General features: G+C 49.3%; 1 protein-coding gene across 1 annotated transcript; it reads right to left on the reverse strand.

Annotated features, from left to right (window-relative positions):
• Positions 1-810: 810 nt before the first annotated feature.
• On the reverse strand, positions 811-13407 carry LOC116990077 (protein FAM98A-like). Its single transcript, XM_033047614.1, has 3 exons — positions 13287-13407; positions 9196-9363; positions 811-2140 (listed from the first exon to the last, which is right to left on the reverse strand). Exons 2-3 carry the CDS (start codon positions 9346-9348, stop codon positions 1967-1969), a joined length of 327 nt encoding a protein of 108 aa, XP_032903505.1. The 5' UTR covers positions 9349-9363; positions 13287-13407; the 3' UTR covers positions 811-1966.
• Positions 13408-21427: the final 8020 nt, after the last annotated feature.

Raw genomic sequence — 21427 nt, forward strand, 5'->3', positions numbered from 1 at the left:
TATTTTGTAGCAGTGAAGATGCTTGCTGGAAGGACTCGGTGTGTCGAACAACATCTGTGTGTGTGTGGGGGGGGGGGATTGTCGATGTTTTGGGTTGAAACCCTCCAGAGTGCAAATAACCCGGATAAATGGCCCAGCGGTAGAGTTGCTGCCTCACAGCGCCAGAGACCCAGGTTTGATCCTAACTACGGGTGCTGTCTGTACGGAGTTTGTACGTTTCGCCTGTGACTGCGTGGGTTTTCTCCGGGTGCTCCGGGTTTCCTCCCGCACTCCAAAGACGTGCAGGTTTGTGAGGGTTCGGCTTTGTAGCTGGTGTTACGCCCCACTCTGTCACAGAGTGAGAGAGACACAGAGACAGAGATGGGAGACAGAGGGACACACAGACAGAGAGAGAGACACAGAGACACAGAGAGAGACACACAGAGATGAGAGAGAAACACAGAGATGAGACAGAGAGAGACAGAGACACAGTGATGAGAGACAGAGACAGAGAGAGAGAGAGGGACACAGAGAGGGAGACACAGGGAGAGAGAGAGAGAGAGAGAGAGAGAGAGATAGACACAGAAAGATAGACAGATAGAGAGAGAGAGACAGAGAGAGAGAGAGATAGAGAGAGAGAGAGAGAGACACACACACACACAGAGACACAGAGAGAGATAGAGAGAGAGAGAGAGAGAGAGAGAGAGAGAGAGAGAGAGAGAGAGAGAGAGAGAGAGAGAGAGAGATAGAGAGAGAGAGAGAGGAGAGTGATAGACAGAGAGAGAGAGAGAGAGAGAGAGAGAGAGAGAAAGACACAGAGACATCGTCTGCTTACACCACTGATAACTGACATAAAGTCTGGAATCTCCGCTCCAAAAGAAATCTCCATCCAGAACCAGGAAACATTATTTTAATTTTATTTAAAAATAAAAAAAAATGTATTTGTGCTCACAGCCCTGAGTCCCAGCAAATATTCCCCCCCCCCCCCCCCCCCCCCCCCAAAAAAATCACATAATTAATTGTCATTTACATGTAGAAACTTTGCAAACTGTTCCCTCCTCATGGAGGCTCCAGTGTAGGATCCGTAACACCAGATGTGGAGGTGGAGAGAGAACGTAACACTGCGATTATGCTGTCCACGATTAGTGCTGGGGGAGAGAGAGACAGAGACAGAGAGGGAGAGAGAGACAGAGATCCAGGCCGCAGTTATTGTTTGCGAGGCTCCGTGATGGAGGCGAGCAGAAGCCTGATAAATCCGCGCTGTGTACAGTGTCGCTGTGGCCGAGGGCAGCCACAATCAGATGGCCGGTGGGGAGGGGAGCTGGGACTCGAGGGGACACATCAGCCACAGCTCTGTGCGTTTTCACCAGCCCCACTGTCTAACCTCTTCGAAATCAGATACAGAAAGATGGAGTAACTCAGCGGGACAGGCAGCGTCTCTGGAGAGAAGGAACGGGCGATGTTTTGTATCGAGACCCATCGTTTGAAGAAGGATCTCGACCTGTTAAGTTTCATTGTCTCTATAACTTGCTTTCACCTATCCCACAGCCAACAATGGACCATTGTTGGCTCCACATTTCCCTGATTACCATTGCTTTCTGCATATCTTTCATTCATTTCTCTTAAGTACTGTCTATATATCTCTCGTTCCCCTCTCCCCTGCCTCACAGTCTGAAGAAGGGTCTCGACCCGAAACGTCACCCATTCCTTCTCTCCAGAGATGCTGCCTGTCCCGCGGAGTTACTCCAGCATGTTGTGTCTGTCTTCGGTGTGAAGCAGCATCTGCAGTTCCTTCTCGCACACTTGGTCTTCTCCGTGTGACGGGGGGTGCAAGGAGCAGCGGAGTTACAGCGGTCCCACACGCCGCAGACAGACGGTGAGGAGATGCACTGCTCCGTCCGGGAATGCCACCACCATCCACGGCCTTCCCGCACGGAGCCAGCAGGGAGCCCGCCACTCCTCAACGGGGGGGGGGGGGGGGGGGCAGTCAGTGCTTACGCCCCTGGCCTCCTCTCCGCTTCTCCTGTCTCCGGTCGCCCCCGTTTTTCCGGTCGCCCCCATTCCTCCGTTCGCCCCCACTTCTCCTGCCTTCCCACGTGGCCATCGGCCGCTCCATCTCGCCAGGTCTCCCCCCGCGATCCGGCACCGGGCCCATCAGGATCTGGGAAGTGAAGCAGAAGGATATTGGGACCCTCGGGAACAGAATCGTGGAAACATAGACAATAGATGCAGGAGTAGGCCATTCGGCCCTTCGAGCCAGCACCGTCATTCAACATGATCACGGCTGATCATCCAAAATCAGTACCCCGTTCTTGCTTTCTCCACATATCCCTTGATTCCATTAGTCCTAAGAGCCATATCCAACTCTCTCTTGAAAACATCCAGTGAATTGGCCTCCACTGCCTTCTGTGGCAGAGAATTCCACAGATTCACAACTCTCTGGGTGAAAAAGTGTTTCCTCATCTCAGTCCTAAATGGCCGACCCCTTATTCTTAAACTGTGACCCCAGGTTCTGGACTCCCCCAACATGGGGAACATGTTTCATAGAAACATAGAAACATAGAAATTAGGTGCAGGAGTAGGCCATTCGGCCCTTCGAGCCTGCACCGCCATTCAATATGATCATGGCTGATCATCCAACTCAGTATCCCGTACCTGCCTTCTCTCCATACCCTCTGATCCCCTTAGCCACAAGGGCCACATCTAACTCCCTCTTAAATATAGCCAATGAACTGTCTTCGACTACCCTCTGTGGCAGGGAGTTCCAGAGATTCACCACTCTCTGTGTGAAAAAAGTTCTTCTCATCTCGGTTTTAAAGGATTTCCCCCTTATCCTTAAGCTGTGACCCCTTGTCCTGGACTTCCCCAACATCGGGAGCAATCTTCCTGCATCTAGCCTGTCCAACCCCTTAAGAATTTTGTAAGTTTCTATAAGATCCCCTCTCAATCTCCTAAATTCTAGAGAGTATAAACCAAGTCTATCCAGTCTTTCTTCATAAGACAGTCCTGACATCCCAGGAATCAGTCTGGTGAACCTTCTCTGCACTCCCTCTATGGCAATAATGTCCTTCCTCAGATTTGGAGACCAAAACTGTACGCAATACTCCAGGTGTGGTCTCACCAAGACCCTGTACAACTGCAGTAGAACCTCCCTGCTCCTATACTCAAATCCTTTTGCTATGAAAGCTAACATACCATTCGCTTTCTTCACTGCCTGCTGCACCTGCATGCCCACTTTCAATGACTGGTGTACCATGACACCCAGGTCTCGCTGCATCTCCCCTTTTCCTAGTCGGCCACCATTTAGATAATAGTCTGCTTTCCTGTTTTTGCCACCAAAATGGATAACCTCACATTTATCCACATTATACTGCATCTGCCAAACATTTGCCCACTCACCCAGCCTATCCAAGTCACCTTGCAGTCTCCTAGCATCCTCCTCACAGCTAACACTGCCCCCCAGCTTAGTGTCATCCGCAAACTTGGAGATATTGCCTTCAATTCCCTCATCCAGATCATTAATATATATTGTAAATAGCTGGGGTCCCAGCACTGAGCCTTGCGGTACCCCACTAGTCACTGCCTGCCATTGTGAAAAGGACCCGTTTACTGCTACTCTTTGCTTCCTGTTTGCCAGCCAGTTCTCTATCCACATCAATACTGAACCCCCAATGCCGTGTGCTTTAAGTTCGTAAACTAATCTCTTATGTGGGACCTTGTCGAAAGCCTTCTGGAAGTCCAGATACACCACATCCACTGGTTCTCCCCTATCCACGCTACTAGTTACATCCTCGAAAATTCTATAAGATTCGTCAGACATGATTTACCTTTTGTAAATCCATGCTGACTTTGTCCAATGATTTCACCACTTTCCAAATGTGCTGCTATCCAATCTTTAATAACTGACTGTAGGAGTTTCCCCACTACCGATGTTAGACTAACTGGTCTGTAATTCCCCGTTTTCTCTCTCCCTCCCTTCTTAAAACGTGGGGTTACGTTTGCTACCCGCCAATCCTCAGGAACTACTCCAGAATCTAAAGAGTTTTGAAAGATTATTACTAATGCATCCACTATTTCTGGAGCTACTTCCTTAAGTACTCTGGGATGCAGCCCATCTGGCCCTGGGGATTTATCGGCCTTAAATCCATTTAATTTACCCAACACCACTTCCCGGCTAACCTGGATTTCACTCAATTCCTCCAACTCCTTTGACCCGCGGTCCCCTGCTATTTCCGGCAGATTATAGAAACATAGAAACATAGAAATTAGGTGCAGGAGTAGGCCATTCGGCCCTTCGAGCCTGCACCGCCATTCAATATGATCATGGCTGATCATCCAACTCAGTATCCCGTACCTGCCTTCTCTCCATACCCTCTGATCCCCTTAGCCACAAGGGCCACATCTAACTCCCTCTTAAATATAGCCAATGAACTGGCCTCGACTACCCTCTGTGGCAGAGAGTTCCAGAGATTCACCACTCTCTGTGTGAAAAAAGTTCTTCTCATCTCGGTTTTAAAGGATTTCCCCCTTATCCTTAAGCTGTGACCCCTTGTCCTGGACTTCCCCAACATCGGGAGCAATCTTCCTGCATCTAGCCTGTCCAACCCCTTAAGAATTTTGTAAGTTTCTATAAGATCCCCTCTCAATCTCCTAAATTCTAGAGAGTATAAACCAAGTCTATCCAGTCTTTCTTCATAAGACAGTCCTGACATCCCAGGAATCAGTCTGGTGAACCTTCTCTGCACTCCCTCTATGGCAATAATGTCCTTCCTCAGATTTGGAGACCAAAACTGTACGCAATACTCCAGGTGTGGTCTCACCAAGACCCTGTACAACTGCAGTAGAACCTCCCTGCTCCTATACTCAAATCCTTTTGCTATGAAAGCTAACATACCATTCGCTTTCTTCACTGCCTGCTGCACCTGCATGCCCACTTTCAATGACTGGTGTACCATGACACCCAGGTCTCGCTGCATCTCCCCTTTTCCTAGTCGGCCACCATTTAGATAATAGTCTGCTTTCCTGTTTTTGCCACCAAAATGGATAACCTCACATTTATCCACATTATACTGCATCTGCCAAACATTTGCCCACTCACCCAGCCTATCCAAGTCACCTTGCAGTCTCCTAGCATCCTCCTCACAGCTAACACTGCCCCCCAGCTTAGTGTCATCCGCAAACTTGGAGATATTGCCTTCAATTCCCTCATCCAGATCATTAATATATATTGTAAATAGCTGGGGTCCCAGCACTGAGCCTTGCGGTACCCCACTAGTCACTGCCTGCCATTGTGAAAAGGACCCATTTACTGCTACTCTTTGCTTCCTGTTTGCCAGCCAGTTCTCTATCCACATCAATACTGAACCCCCAATGCCGTGTGCTTTAAGTTCGTAAACTAATCTCTTATGTGGGACCTTGTCGAAAGCCTTCTGGAAGTCCAGATACACCACATCCACTGGTTCTCCCCTATCCACGCTACTAGTTACATCCTCGAAAATTCTATAAGATTCGTCAGACATGATTTACCTTTTGTAAATCCATGCTGACTTTGTCCAATGATTTCACCACTTTCCAAATGTGCTGCTATCCAATCTTTAATAACTGACTCTAGGAGTTTCCCCACTACCGATGTTAGACTAACTGGTCTGTAATTCCCCGTTTTCTCTCCCCCTCCCTTCTTAAAACGTGGGGTTACGTTTGCTACCCGCCAATCCTCAGGAACTACTCCAGAATCTAAAGAGTTTTGAAAGATTATTACTAATGCATCCACTATTTCTGGAGCTACTTCCTTAAGTACTCTGGGATGCAGCCTATCTGGCCCTAGGGATTTATCGGCCTTTAATCCATTTAATTTACCCAACACCACTTCCCGGCTAACCTGGATTTCACTTAATTCCTCCAACTCCTTTGACCCGCAGTCACCTGCTATTTCCGGCAGATTATTTATGTCTTCCTTAGTGAAGACGGAACCAAAGTAGTTATTCAATTGGTCCGCCATATCCTTGTTCCCCATGATCAACTCACCTGTTTCTGACTGCAAGGGACCTACATTTGTTTTAACTAATCTCTTTCTTTTCACATATCTATAAAAACTTTTGCAGTCAGTTTTTATGTTCCCTGCCAGTTTTCTTTCATAATCTATTTTTCCTTTCCAAATTAAGCCCTTTGTCCTCCTCTGCTGGTCTCTGAATTTCTCCCAGTCCTCCGGTATGCTGCTTTTTCCGGCTAATTTGTACGCAACATCCTTCGCTTAGATACTATACCTGATTTCCCTTGTTATCCACGGATGCACTACCTTCCCTGATTTATTCTTTTGCCAAACTGGGATGAACAATTTTTGTAGTTCATCCATGCAGTATTTAAATGTCTTCCATTGCATATCCACCGTCAACCCTTTTAGAATTAATTGCCAGTCAATCTTGGCCAATTCACGTCTCATACCCTCAAAGTTACCTTTCTTTAAGTTCAGAACCATTGTTTCTGAATTAACAATGTCACTCTCCATCCTAATGAAGAACTCAACCATATTATGGTCACTCTTGCCCAAGGGGGCACGTACAACAAGAATGCTAACTAACCCTTCCTCATTACTCAATACCCAGTCTAAAATAGCCTGCTCTCTCGTTGGTTCCTCTACATGTTGATTTAGATAACTATCCCGCATACATTCCAAAAAATCGTCTTCCTCAGCACCCCTGCCAATTTGATTCACCCAACTATATGTAGATTGAAATCACCCATTATAACGGTTTTGCCTTTGTCGCACGCATTTCTAATTTCCTGTTTGATACCATCTCCAACTTCACTACTACTGTTAGGTGGCCTGTACACAACACCCACCAGCGTTTTCTGCCCCTTAGTGTTTCGCAGCTCTACCCATACCGATTCCACATCCTGCAAACTAATGTCCTTCCTTTCCATTGCGTTAATCTCCTCTCTAATCAGCAACGCTACCCCACCTCCTTTTCCTTTCTCTCTATCCCTCCTGAATATTGAATATCCCTGGATGTTCAGCTCCCAGCCTTGGTCACCCTGGAGCCATGTCTCTGTGATCCCAACTATATCATAGTCATTAATAGCTATCTGCACATTCAACTCATCCACCTTATTACGAATGCTCCTTGCATTGAGACACAAAGCCTTCAGGCTTGTTTTTACAACACTCTTACCCCTTATACAATTTTGTTGAAAAGTGGCCCTTTTTGATTTTTGCCCTGGATTTTCCGGCCTGCCACTTTTACTTTTCACCTTGCTACCTATTGCTTCTACCCTCATTTTACACCCCTCTGTCTCTACGCTCACACAATTAAGAAACCCTTTCCCTTTAACTCCATCCTCCACTAGCCCATTCGACACCCCACCCCCCTTATTCAGTTTAAAACCACCCGTGTAGCAGTAACAAACCTGTCTGCCAGAATGCTGGTCCCACACCTGTTAAGATGCAATCCGTCCCTTTTGTACAGTTCCCCCTTACCCCAAAACAGATCCCAGTGATCTAAGAATCTAAATCCCTGCCCCGTGCACCAGTTCCTCAGCCACACGTTCAGGTCCCGTATCTCCCTGTTCCTGCTCTCGCCAGCACGAGGAACTGGAAGCAAACCGGAGATAACAACCCTGAAGGTCCTGCTTTTCAGCATTTTTCCGAGCTCTCTAAAGTCACGCTGCAGAATATTCATCCCCTTCTTTCCGACATCGTTTGTGCCGACATGCACTACCACTTCCGGATGTTCACCTACGCCCTTGAGGATTTTCTGCACTCTGTCCGTGACATCCTGGATCCTGGCACCAGGAAGGCAGCACACCATCCTCGCATCCCGTCTGTTGCCGCAGAAACCCCTGTTCGTACCTCTCACAATGGAGTCTCCCACTACAATGGCGTTGCCTGCCTTAGGCCTTTTTGGTTTTGGCTTAACCGCCCTATTCGCATCACAAGCCAGTCCGTCGCCCAGTGTAAACACCTCTTCTGTCCCGACAGCTTCTAAGTGGGTGAACCTGTTCACAAGAGGTACAACACCCGGGGAAGTTGGCATTCCATGCTTCCCTCCCGTTCTCACTGTCTCCCACCTTCTCTCTTCCAGTACCTTAGGTGTAACAATCGTACTGTAGGACTTGTCGAGGAACGACTCCGTTTCTCGGACGAACCGGAGGTCATCCACTTGCTTCTCAAGTTCCCCAACACGGCCCTTCAGGAGCTCTACCTGGATGCACTTCTCGCATTTGTAGCAGCCAGAGGCACCGGCGGTGTCCTTGACCTCCCACATACTGCAAGCATCGCACTGAATCAGCTTGCCTGACATCTCCTTCTTTCGTCTCCTCTCCGAAGACTCTCCTGCCTCTAGTGTGTCCAATCGCTTAATAATCTTATATGTTTCAACAAGATCCCCTCTCATCTTTCTAAACTCCAGAGTGTACAAGCCCAGCCGCTCCATTCTCTCAGCATATGACAGTCCCGCCATCCCGGGAATCAACCTTGTAAATCTACGTTCAGCACAGACATTGTGGGCTGAAGGGCCAGTTCCTGTGCGGTACTGTTCCATGTTCTAACGTAATACAGTGCAGACAAACAGCAAACACAGGAGAGGGACCTTGCCTGCCTCCTCTGGCATCAAGCCGGCGGCCCAGCGGTAGAGTTGCTGCCTCACAGCGCCAGAGACCCGGGTTCGATCCTGACTATGGGTGCTGTCTGTACGTTCTCCCCGTGACCTGTGTGGGTTTTCTCCGGGTGCTCCGGTTTTCTCCAAAACTCCAAAGACGTACAGGTTTGTAGGTTAATTAGAAACATAGAAAATAGGTGCAGGGGGAGGCCATTCGGCCTTACGATCCAGCACCGCCATTCATTGTGATCAAGGCTGATCGTCCCCAATCAATAACCCGTGCCTGCCTTCTCCCCATATCCCTTGATTCCACTAGCCCCTAGAGCTCTATCTAACTCTCTTGGTGTAGTTGTAAATTGTCCCTAACTTTCAAGAGAGAGCTAGATAGGGCTCTTAAAGATAGCGGAGTCAGGGGATATGGGGAGAAGGCAGGAACGGGGTACTGATTGTGGATGATCAGCCATGATCACATTGAATGGCGATGCTGGCTCGAAGGGCTGAATGGCCTACTCCTGCACCTATTGTCTATTGTGTATTGTGTGTGTAGGATAGTGTGGGGATTGCTGGTCGGTGCGGACTCGGTGGGCATGTTTCCGCGCTGTATCTCTAAACTCATTCTCACCTTGTTGATGGCACAAGCAGTCTTCTCACGGACACTCCGGCTGGTGGTTCTGGTGATGATGGAGAGGTCCTCCCGGGCGGACAGTAGGTGGGCGAGGGACACCCCCGCCTTGCGGCACAGCGAACTTCTCAGGGGGTCGTACAGCTCACCCATCGCCGCCCCGCAATGCTGCAACACAAACCAAACTCTCACCACACACACACACACACACACTGGCCCAGATCTCCAGCAGCTGCAGTCAGGTGAACCACAGCTCGCCATGTACCTACACTCCCACACCTAACCTGAGGAGCACCTTCAGCAACGGATCAGTCTGAAGAAGGGTTTCGGCTCAGTGTCGGGTCTACTGTCTCAGTGTACTACACTCGAACTGTATCTGAGATGCTGTTCTAAGGTGATACTTGTACTGAAATGTATACAAAAATGGCTTTCACTGTACCTTGGTACATGGTATGGGCGGCACGGTGGCGCAGCGGTAGAGTTGCTGCCTCACAGCGCCAGAGACTCAGGTTCGATCCTGACTACGGGTGCTGCCTGTACGGAGTTTGTACGTTCTCCCCGAGACCGCGTGGGGTTTTTCTTTGTTTATTTTGTTTAGTTTAGAGATACATCGCGGAAACAGGCCCTTCGGCCCACCAGGTCCGCGCCGACCAGCGATCCCCGCACATTATCACTCAGGGCCGGCCCTAGGCCGATTGGACCGATTTTTCCAAATTGGGCCCCGCGTTAATGTTCCGTATTTCATATGGAAATACAAATTCGCTATGTTAAATAAAGATTCCAAAAAAAAATTCGCCATACGTTTTACAAAACGAAAATGGATAACAAACGATGTGTTAAGTGCTGCTGTAACACTTGTAAACAGGCAGTAGTTAGCAAGTAGTTAAACAATGCATTCCTCAGTAAATGCGTTATATTGTGTCACTCGCTGCCGCCGGAGCAGACCCGGGGGGGGGGGGGGGGGGGGGGTTTAAAGGGCAGCAAGCCCCAGCACCGCAGCGAACTCAGCCGTGAGTATTGCACGCTAAACGCCGGGAGCGGGCAGGCGGGCCGTGTGTGAGTGGGGTGGGGGTACACAAAAAAGCTGGAGAAACTCAGCGGGTGCAGTTCGGGGGGGGGGGGTTGTGTTACTCGTTCGGTGCCGTACAACAGCAGACCTGGTTGGAGGTTTGAGTCTGTGTTAAGATTGGTATCTGTCTGTCTGTCTGTCTGTGTGTGACTCTGTGTATGTCTCAGTGTTTCTGCGTGTGTGTGTCTCTGTGGCTGTGTGTTTCTGTGGCTGTGTGTGTGTGTGTGTGTGGCTCTCTCTATCTGCGTGTGTGTCTGCGTGTGTTTCTCTGTCTGTGTGTGTGGGGTGGAGAGACAGAGGGGGGATTTTCAGTTTGCAAATCACTCGTTTTCAGTTAAGAGGTGGATACGATTACTGTCAATACGAGCAGCTCACGGAGCAGTCAGAATGAGAAACACTGCTCGGCTCTCACACACACACACACTCGTGGAGTGAACTGTCGATATAAACGTGGCTGGGGGAGAGGAGTGGGGGGGGGAGAGAGAGAGAATTTGAGAGAGAAGAGAGAGGAAGGGGGAGAGAGAGATAGGGGGGAGAGAGAGGGGGATATTGGAGAGAGAGAGAGAGGAAGGAGGGAGAGGGGGGGAGAGGGGGAAGAGGGGAGAGAGGGGATGCAGAGAGAGGGGGTGCAGAGAAGGGGGCGGGAGAGAGCTCCCTTCTGCTTCACCACCACTGTTGGCTGCCCTTTGTGAGGTGATTGGAGACCAAAACCAGTTACCCTTTAGATCTCCCTCTCACTATCTCCCTCCCCTTGCCTCCTTCTTTAGAGAAGGGGCGGAGGGGAGAGAGGAGTGTGCCTTGCTTGGTGGAGAAGAGGGATGTGGGAACGCTGTACGCAGGTGGTGACTCACTCTCACACTGGGACCCCCCCCTGTCATTGCGCAGTCTATCTGACTCCCTGCACCCCCCCCCCCCCCCTCTATGGAGCGAAGGAAATATGCAACGTTTCGGGTCGAAACCCTTCTTTAGACCCGGCCCGAAACGTTGGCTATTTCCTTCGCACCATAGACGCTGCCTCACACCCGCTGAGTTCCTCCAGCATTTTTGTCTACCTTCAATTTTCCAGCATCTACAGTTAATTTTTAGACGTTTTGAGGTGATGGCTGCATCTGCGGTTCCTTTCTGTTGGGGGGTTGGGGAAAAGTCCTGGCCCGTGGTGGCTCCTGATAAGTGATGTGTTCCCTCCGCGGGTGCTGCCTTGCCCGCTGAGTTCCACCAGCACTCTGTGTTTTTTGTTTGGCTCTGAAGTTGAAGGTTTTCTCCAGGATCTCTGGTTTCCTCCCACACTCCAAAAAGTACAGGTTTGTAGGTTAATTGGGCTTCAGTAACAAAAAAGTGTAAATTGTTCATAGTGTGTGTAGGATAGTGCTGGTGAACAGGGTGGTACGGACTCGGTGGGCCGAAGGGCCTGTTTCTGCGCTGTATCTCTAAAGGAAACGAAATCATGGCTGGAACAAAATACAGATTTTAACCTATAGAAGTGGATACCATTTTCAACATCATTTGGGAAGATGTATGCAGAGGAAAGGTTTAGAAAGCTACGGGCTAAAATGCTGGAGAATGGGACTAGCCCAATATGGCTGCTCTGAAGAAGGGTCCCGACCCAAGAAGTCGCCCATCCTTTTTCTGCAGAGTTGCTGCCCGAACCGCAGAGTTAACCGCCTGTCCCACTTTCACAACCTCTGCCGAGTTTGCCCTTGACTCATACTCGCAGCATGGTCGTCACAAGGTCGTCACAAGGTCGTAGCAGGCCGTGATGCCAGTCGTAGGTACTCATGGCATCAAGTAGGTCGGGGCGTTTTTCTAGCCTGATGAAAAATGTCCACGAGTAAAAAAGGTCGTGAATTAGGTCGTGAAAGTGGGACAGGCCCGTTACTCCAGGACTTTGTGTCTATCTTCGGTATAAACCAAACCATCTGCAGTTCCTTCCTACACAGGTGTGTTCTTTACATGCCTTCATTGGTCAGGGTATTGAGTTCTAAGTCTTGATGCATCTTTATAGGACTTTGGTTAGGCTGTATTGGCAGTTCTGGTTGCCCCATTACAGGAAGGGTGTGGAGGCTTTGGAGAGTGTGTGGAGGAGATTTACAAGAATGATGACTGGTTTAGGGAGGGTTATCCACAAGAACAGGTTGCACGGACATGGATTGTTTTATCTGGAACGCCAGAGTTTAAGGAGAGAGCTGATATCAATATATAAAAAGATGAGAGGCACAGATAGGGTAGACGATCACAGCCTTTTTCCTAGGATGGAAATATCTAATGCTAGAGGGCATAGCTTTAAGGCGAGTAGGGCAAAGCTTAAATGAGATGTGCGGGGCATGTTTATATTTAAAAACACAGAGAGTTGTGGGTGCCTGGAACGCGTTGCCAGGGGTGAGGATGGGGCAGGTACTATAATGGTGCTTGAGGGTTTTAGATAGGCACATGGATATGCTGGGAATGGAGAGATATGGATCCTGACTACGGGTGCTGTCTGTATGGAGTTTACACGTTCTCCCCGTGAGCGAGTGGGTCGTCTCCGAGATCTTTCCTCCCACAGTCCAAAGATGTACAGGTATGTAGGTTAATTGGCTTGGTGTATGTGTAAATTGTTCCTAGTGTGTGTAGGGTAGTGTTTGTGCACGGGGATCGCTGGTCGGTGCGGACCCGGTGGGCCGAAGGGCCTGTTTCCGCGCTGTATCTCTAAACTAAACTAGTGTGTGAATGGGCGATCACTAGACAGTGCGGACTCGGTGGGCCGAAGGGCCTGTTTCCGCGCTGTATCTCTAAACTAAAAACGTTTGGGAGAACAGCGGATGCCACGCCTTGCTGTGAAACATCTGTACCGAAGATGGAAGCAAAACGCTTGCGTCACTCAGCGGGACAGGCAGAGAGAAAGAATAGGTGACTTTTCAGGTCAGGGCCCGGGATATCACTCATCCCTTCTCTCCAGACATGCTGCCTGTCCCGCTGAGTGACGCCAGCTTTTTGAGTCTATTGTCGGTGTAAAGCAGTTCCTTCCTCTGCACTACAACTATACCCATTGGGCAGGCTCCAGACTCTTGCTGAGTAGCGGTTTTCCCACTGTCCCCTCGGGCAAGCCTGCGATGGCTTCTCGGATCTGAAACACAGGAGAGAAGGTCGGGTTAGGTTCAGCAGGAGGGATGGGGAGGCTTAACGTGATCCTCACAGCGCATGCACGCAAACTGAGCATTAATATCCACATGCTTACAAGGTGGTGTGCAAGTGTGTGCACAGTCACAGAGCCATACACTATGGCTGCAGCCCCTTCAACCCACCATACACATTAAACTCTGGAGTCACTCAGCGGGACAGGCAGCAACTCTGCAGACAAGGAATGAGGGGACGTTTCGGGTTATAGACAATAGACAATAGGTGCAGGAGTAGGACATTCGGCCCTTTGAGCCAGCACCGCCATTCAAAGTGATCATAGCTGATCATCCCCGATCAGTACCCCGTTCCTGCCTTCTCCCCATATCCCCTGACTCCGCTATCTTTCAGAGCCCCATCTAGCTCTCTCTTGCAAGCATCCAGAGAACCAGCCTCCACCGCCCTCTGAGGCTGAGAATTCCCCAGACTCACAACTCTCTGGGTGAAAAAGATTTTCCTCATCTCCGTTCTAAATGGCTTACCCCTTATTCCTAAACTGTGTGGCCCCTGGTTCTGGACTTCCCCAACATCAGGAACATTTTTCCTGCTTCTAGCGTGTCCAAACCCTGGGCGGCGCGACTCTTGTCAGCAGCGGCCTCTGCAGTCCGTCTGTCTTTTTTATTGTTTTCTGTCTTGTTCTATGTAGTTTTTATTGTTTTTTTTGTCGGGGTATGTGTGTGGGGGTGGGGTGGGGTGGGGGAACTTTAAGGTCTTTCCCCTGCACGGGAGACCCGACCTTTTCTTTGTCGGGTCTCCGTTGTCGTTGGGGCTGCAACGTGGAGCGGCCTCCAACAGGAATGACCTGGGGCTCCAGTCGCGGAGCTGCGGATTTACTCACCATCACGGAGCTGGCCGAGTCCGGAGCGGGTGTAGCTGTGGTGGAGCGCTGCTGTGACCCGACACCCGGAGTTTCGGAAGCTCCAACCGCAGGTATGTGGACAGTGATACCGGGAGCCCGCGGGTCCCTGGTGGGAGACCGCTTTTCGGGGCTTCCGCAACGGCGACTTCTCCCGCCCGAGTTGCGGGGTTGAAGTTTACCTGGAGCGGGGCCTACATCATCGCCCCGCGCGGCTTGGAATGGCCGCGGGACTTTGTGAGCGCCCGCCGGGGCTCCAACACCAAGAGCCCGCCGGGGCTCCAACACCAAGACCCGGTGCATGGCCTTGCATCACCTGGCGTGGCTTTAATGGCTGCGGGACATTTAACATCGCCCGCCGGGGGCTTTGACTCTGTCTTTGACTCTGACATGGGGGGGGGGGGGGGGGGGAGGGGGGTGCAGGGGAGAGATATGTTTAAGTTTTGCCTTCCATCACAGTGAGGAGGACTCACTGTGATGGATGTTTATGTGAATTGAATTGTGTTGGTGTGTGTCTTGGTTCTTTTTTTGTATGGCTGCAGAAACCAAATTTCGTTTGAACCTCATGTGAGGTTCAAATGACAATAAAAGGTATTGTATTGTATTGTATTGTAAAAGGGTCGGGTCCCGGGACCGGCGTCAGGAGCGGGGCTCAGGGGCTGTGGGGGCAGAAACCCGGTGGACAACAGGTCAGCGCTGAATGAACGGCTCCCATTTAATCCCCAAATTCCGCGTCGTGAAACTCCAGTGAGCGCGGAAATAAAACCAGGGGGAATGTAAATGTGGGAAGAGTGAAATAAACAGCAACTGAAATCAGAGCTGTCTGTCTGTCTGTCTGTCGATCCGTTCATTTTAACGCGTTAACCGCGTCCGGCAACGGAACAGAAATTCCTTTTGTGAAAATATAAAGATTGAAACAACCTCCCTTCCCGCGGGTTCAGCAGCTGCCGCGGGCGGCGGGTCCTGAGCTCCGGGCTCCCCGGGTCCTAAAGTCCGGCGACTTCGAGTTTCGGACCATAATGATTGCTAAATCTAGTCCCTTCCAACCACACCGGGGTGTGGAGGGGGTACCCTCGCCCTCTCCCGCCCCCCCTTCCCTCTCCCGCCCCCCTCCCTCTCCTCCTCCCCCCCCCCCAATCCAGGACGCTCGCCCCTCCCCCCCCCCTCCTCCTCCCCCTCCCCCCCGACGCAGGGCGGCGATGGCCTGGCCCGGGAGGACAAAAAGGGAAATTTACTCGTGGAGCTGTTGGATCCCTGAGGGCAAAAACGCCAGTCAAGTAAAGACGGGAGGGGTCGGGGAAAGTGGGGGCTCTGTTTTATCCGCTACCACAGTACCCGCTAAATAGCCCGGCTGCATGGAACGTGTTAAGATAAAATCTCGCGGCGGGCCATAGCTTGGTGACCACTGGTTCAGTCCAAAGAGCTAAATCTAACTCTCCTTCAGAACCTTCTGAATTTGTAGTCGGCAGGGCAGAACTCTGCATATCGCCAACTTGGATGTGTTGTGCATACTAACGTGCTATTAGTGCCCCCTTAAAACTGTCTAGTGAAGTTGATTTGACTATATTGTTGTCTAGTTTATTCCATTCCCTTAAGGTTCTTACAAAGAATGAGTTTTTATAAATATCTGTCCTGGCAAATGGGGTTTCTATTTACAGATCATTTATTTTTCTTGTTCCCCTTTATGTTGAGTATGTTATGTAACAATCTGCAGTTATTCCCGCCATCCCCTGTTGAATCTTGTACAACATGGCTAGTCTGTTCCTTGCCCTTCTTGTTTCCAGCGTTTCCCGCTCCTGGTCGGACAGCACCTGGTGACACTGCTACCTCTATTGTAGTTCCCGATGCAAGAGCGTGCTGCTTTCCTCTGTACCCCTTCTAGTTTGTTGATATGGCCAGTTTTGTGTGGGTCCCAGGCGCATGAAGCACATTCCAGTAAGGGTCTAACCAATGTTGTATATGCTGTGGTTTTCACTTCCTTTGGGCAGAACCAGAGGTTTTGTCTAAGGAATCCTCGTGTCCGGTTGGCTTTAGTGGCCGTGTTGTCCATGTGTTCCCTCCACGAAAGCTTGCCATCAAGATGAACTCCAAGGTATGGTTGTGAACTTGTACAATGAAGTATTTGTCGACTGAAGATGTAGTCTCAAGTAGGTGGTTTCTTCTTGTTTGAAATTACCACAATTGAGCATTTGGTAGGATTGAAGCTCATCTTCCATGTGTGTTGCCATAATTCCAAGGACTTAAGGTCTTCATGTAAGGAGTTGATATCCTCTACATCAGTGACAGGTGTATATACAAGACAATCATCTGTGAAGAGTCTTGTTTTACAATGTATATGTTCAGGTAGATCATTAATGTACGTCAGTAACAACAGTGGCCCGCGGACCGTGCCTTGCGGTAGTCCTGACAGTACTTGTTCTTCTAAAGAAATGTTTCCTTCACAGGCCCCCCTCTGTGTCCGGTTTGTGAGAAAGTCCCTAATCCTGTTATGTCGACTATTTCTGATGCCATAGTAATCCAGTTTTGCTAGGAGCTTTTCTTGAGGAACTTTATCGAACACTTTCGAAAAGTCCAGGATTGCCAAATGTATAGATTTCCCCTTATCTAATGCCCTTGTGATGTCATCAATAGTGACAATAAGTTGTGTTTGCGTTGAACGTTTTGCTCTGAAGCCATGTTGTGAGTCCACTAGTATCCCATTCTTTTTTAAATGGTCCATGATGTGAGAGTGTATGATGTGTTCCAAGATCTTACATGTAACACTGGTCAGTGAAACTGGTCTGTAATTCGCAGGCGCAGCCTTATTGCCCTTAAATATTGCACAGATGTTTGCTTCCTTCCACTGTTGTGGTAGTGTCCCACAATCTATTGAGGACTGGAATAAATCTGTGAGTATGGGTGCTATTTTCGATGCGAACATCTTTAGAAACCAACTGATCTGGGCCCGCTGCTTTGTTTGGCATTAGGTTCTGTAGTTGTGTTAGCACTCCTGCTTCATGGATCACTAGTTCAGGGATATCCTGTATGTTACTGGTTCCCATCGATGGAATGTATGATGTGTTTTCCCTCGTAAATACACTGGTGAATTGAGCATGAAGTGCTTCGGCCTTCCCTTTCCCGTCACTTACACTGTGTTGTTCACCATGAGGTCTGCAACTCCCTTCTCTACGTTACCCAAACGTTTCATATAAGACCAAAATTGCTTGACGTTTTCTTTCATTGCTGTGGTAAGGTTGTTTGACACAAAGTCTTGTTCAGCTTTATTCAGAGTTTTCCTTAATTCCCTCCGGCAATTCACAAAGGAATCCCAATCTTCTCTGTCTTGTGTCCTCTTTGCTTCATAGTTTGTATGCCCTGTTTCTTACATCTGAGTCTGTGGTGATTGTCTGGTGAACCAGGGGAGGGTATTTGGTTTGGCTGCTGTTTTTTTGGAATATGTCTCTCCATTATCTGCCTTATTTCGATTTCAACCGTGTCCCACTTCTCCTGAATAGAAGCATTCCCCATTGGGAGATAAGGTCCCGTAAAGCATCCAGGTCTGCATTGATCAGTTGTTTAAGAAGGAACTGCAGATGCCGAAAAATCAAAGGTAGACAAAAATGCTGGAGAAACTCAGCGGGTGCAGCAGCATCTATGGAGCGAAGGAAATAGGTGACGTTTCGGCCCGAAACCCTTCTTCAGACTGATGGGGGGGGGGGGGGAGACTTCCAGCATCTGCAGTTCCTTCTTGAGGAACTGATCAATGCAGGTAGACAAAAATGCTGGAGAAACTCAGTGGGTGAGGCATCTATGGAGCGAAGGAGGACAGGTTTCTGCCCGAAACGTTGCCCTTTCCTTCGCTCCATAGATGCAGCCTCACCCGCTGAGTTTCTCCAGCATTTTTGTCTACCTTTGATTTTTCGGCTAGTCTTATGAACCGAGCCTGTCCAGGATATTTGCAGTCCTAACTGGTGCCCAGGATTCATTGATCCCATCCAGTCTCTTCCCACCCAGAACTTCCGTTTCCTCCCACTCCAAAGACGTGCAGGTTTGTAGGTTAATTAGGAACAGTCAACATGGATTTGTGCCTGGAAGGTCATGTTTGACTAATCTTCTTGAATTTTTTGAAGAGGTTACTCGGGAAATTGATGAGGGTAAAGCGGTGGATGTTGTCTATATTGACTTCAGTAAGGCCTTTAACAAGGTTCCACATGGAAGGTTGGTTAAGAAGGTTCAATTGTTGGGTATTAATGGTGGAGTAGCAAGATGGATTCAACAGTGGCTGAATGGGAGATGCCAGAGATTAATGGTGGATAACTGTTTGTCAGGTTGGAGGCCGGTGACTAGTGGAGTGCCACAGGGATCTGTGTTGGGTCCACTGTTGTTTGTCATATCCATCAATGATCTGGATGATGGTGTGGTAAATTGGATTAGTAAGTATGCAGATGATACTAAGATAGGTGGTGTTGTGGATAATGAAGTAGATTTCCAAAGTCTACAGAGAGATTTAGGCCATTTGGAAGAGTGGGCTGAAAGATGGCAGATGGAGTTTAATGTTGATAAGTGTGAGGTGCTACATCTTGGCAGGACAAATCAAAATAGGACGTACATGGTAAATGGTAGCGAATTGAGGAATGCAGTTGAACAGAGGGATCGAGGAATAACTGTGTATAATTCCCTGAAGGTGGAATCTGATGTAGTTAGGGTGGTAAAGAAAACTTTTGGTGTGCTGGCTTTTATAAATCTGAGCATTGAGTATAGAAGTTGGGATGTAATGTTAAAATTGTACAAGGCATTAGTGAGGCCATTTCTGGAGTATGGTGTCCAATTTTGGTTGCCAAATTATAGAATGTCAACAAAATAAAGAGCGTACAGAGGAGATTTACTAGAATGTTGTGGGTTTCAGCAACTAAGTTACAGAGAAAGGTTGAACAAGTTAGGTCTTTATTCTTTGGAGCGCAGAAGGTTAAAGGGGGACTTGATAGAGGTCTTTAAAATGATGTGAGGGATAGACAGAGTTGCCGTGGATAAGCTTTTTCCATTGAGAGTAGGGAAGATTCAAACAAGAGGACATGATGTGAGAATTAAGAGACAGAAGTTTAGGGGTAACATGAGGGGGAACTTCTTTACTCAGAGAGTGGTAGCTGTGTGGAATGAGCTTCCAGTGGAAGTGGTGGAGGCAGGTTCGATTTTATAATTTAAAAATAAATTGGATAGGTATATGGATGGGAAAGGAATGGAGGGTTATGGTCTGAGTGCAGGTAGATGGGACTAGGGGAGAATAAGTGTTCGGCACGGACTAGAAGGGCCGAATGGCCTGTTTCCGCGCTGTAATTGTTATATGGCTAATTGGCTTGGTAAATGTAAAAATTGTCCCTAGTGTGTGTAGGATAGTGTTAGTGTGCGGGGGTCGCTGGTCGGCGCGGACCCGGTGGGCCGAAGGGCCTGTTTCTACGCTGTATCTCTAAACTAAGCTGAACTAAACAACACAGATTACAATCAAGCCGTCCACAATGTACAGATACAGGATAAAAGGAATAACATTTTTTAGTGCAAGATAAAGTCTAGTTAAGTGCAATTAAAGATGGACCCAGGTCTCTAAAGAAGTAGATGGGAGGTCAGGACCGCTCTCTAGTTGGTGAGAGGACGGTTCAGTTGCCTGGTAACAGCCGGGAAGAAACTGTCCCTGAATCTGGAGGTGTGCGTTTTCACACTTCTGTACCTCTTGCCTGATGGGAGAGGGGAGACGAGGGAGTGACCGGGGGTAAGACTGGTCCTTGATGATGCTGCTGGCCTTGCCGAGGCAGCGTGAGGTGTAGATGGGGTCGATGGAAGGGAGGTTGGTTTGTGTGTGTGAGTGTGATGGTCTGGGCTGCTGGCCTTGCCGAGGCAGCATGAGGTGTAGATGGAGTCGATGGAAGGGAGGTTGGTTCGTGTGCGTGACGGTCTGGGCTGCCTCCACTATTCTGCAATTTCTTGCGATCGTGGACAGAGCTGTTCCCAAAACCGTGCTGTGATGCATCCCGGATAAAATGCTTTCCACGGGGCATGCGTACAAGTTGGGGAGAGTTGTTGGGGACATGCTGAACCTCCTAAGCCTTCTCAGGAAGTAGGGGGGGTAGACAAAAATGCTGGAGAAACTCAGCGGGTGAGGCAGCATCTATTGAGCGAAGGAAATAGGCAACGTTTCGGGTCAAAACCCTTCTTCAGGAAGTAGAGGCGTTGGTTTGCTTTCTTGGTCGTTGCTTCGATGTGGCTGGTCTGGGACAAGTTGCTGGTGATATTAACTTGTAAGAGGACACTCGATGCCAGGGCAACTAGGACTCATGCAGCCTGGACAACTGGACAATGAACTCGGACTCATGCAACATGGACAACTGGACAATGAACTCGGACTCATGCAACATGGACAACTGGACACATCGTCAGTGCGTTCCCTGAAGCAGATACGTTGAAGAAGGGGAGGAGCCCCCCCTTGAACGTCCAATCGCTGAAGGAGTGGAGGTGAGAGCCAGTGCTGTCATCACAGAACAGGACCTTGCCCTCGTCGTAGTCAAGGTATACGCCGATCATCTGGATCTTCTCCTGGGTGGCTGGGTGGATGGAGATCCGCTTGGAATTGGCGTCGTTGACCCTGAACACCTTCTGGTGGCACCCGATGGACCAGACCCCTCCCTCGGGTCTCAGCGTGCTCCTCGCCCTCTTCTCTGCATCGTTGGAGGCAACTCCCAGGTCCAATTCAGAGTTGCTGCCCACCTCCACCACCCAGTAGCACCGGCCAGAGGTGATCCCTTCCTCATCTCTGAGTGGTGGCTTCCCCATCACTGAGAGGACGGGCTCCGAAACCCCTCTGTCTACAGAAGTCTTGGTACAGATTGTGGATGATCAGCCATGATCACATTGAATAGCGGTGCTGGTTTGAAGGGCTGAATGGCCTACTCCTGCAGCTATTGTCTATTGACATGTGGGACAGTGTGGGCAGGTACTACTTAGTGGAGGTGGGGCATGTGGGTCAGTGTGGGCAGGTGGGACTAGCGTAGAATGAACATATGGGTCAGCATGGGCGTTGGACTGAAGGGCCTGTTTCTGTGCTGTCTGACTATGAAAGTCACTAAAACAGTTGAGCAGAAACTCGGTGAGCCGACGATCTTACCAGCCGCGTTTCTGATTCTGTC

This window comes from Amblyraja radiata, chromosome 30, assembly GCF_010909765.2.
Source record: "Amblyraja radiata isolate CabotCenter1 chromosome 30, sAmbRad1.1.pri, whole genome shotgun sequence".
NCBI lineage: Eukaryota > Metazoa > Chordata > Chondrichthyes > Rajiformes > Rajidae > Amblyraja > Amblyraja radiata.

Bases quoted from the DNA above. Each gene is read 5' to 3' on its own strand.
- LOC116990077 (XM_033047614.1), bottom strand. From the start codon at position 9,348: ATGGGTGAGCTGTACGACCCCCTGAGAAGTTCGCTGTGCCGCAAGGCG. The intron at 2,141-9,195 runs GTGAGAATGAGT...TTCACTTCCCAG, and splicing joins CTGCTTGTGCCATCAACAAG to ATCCTGATGGGCCCGGTGCC.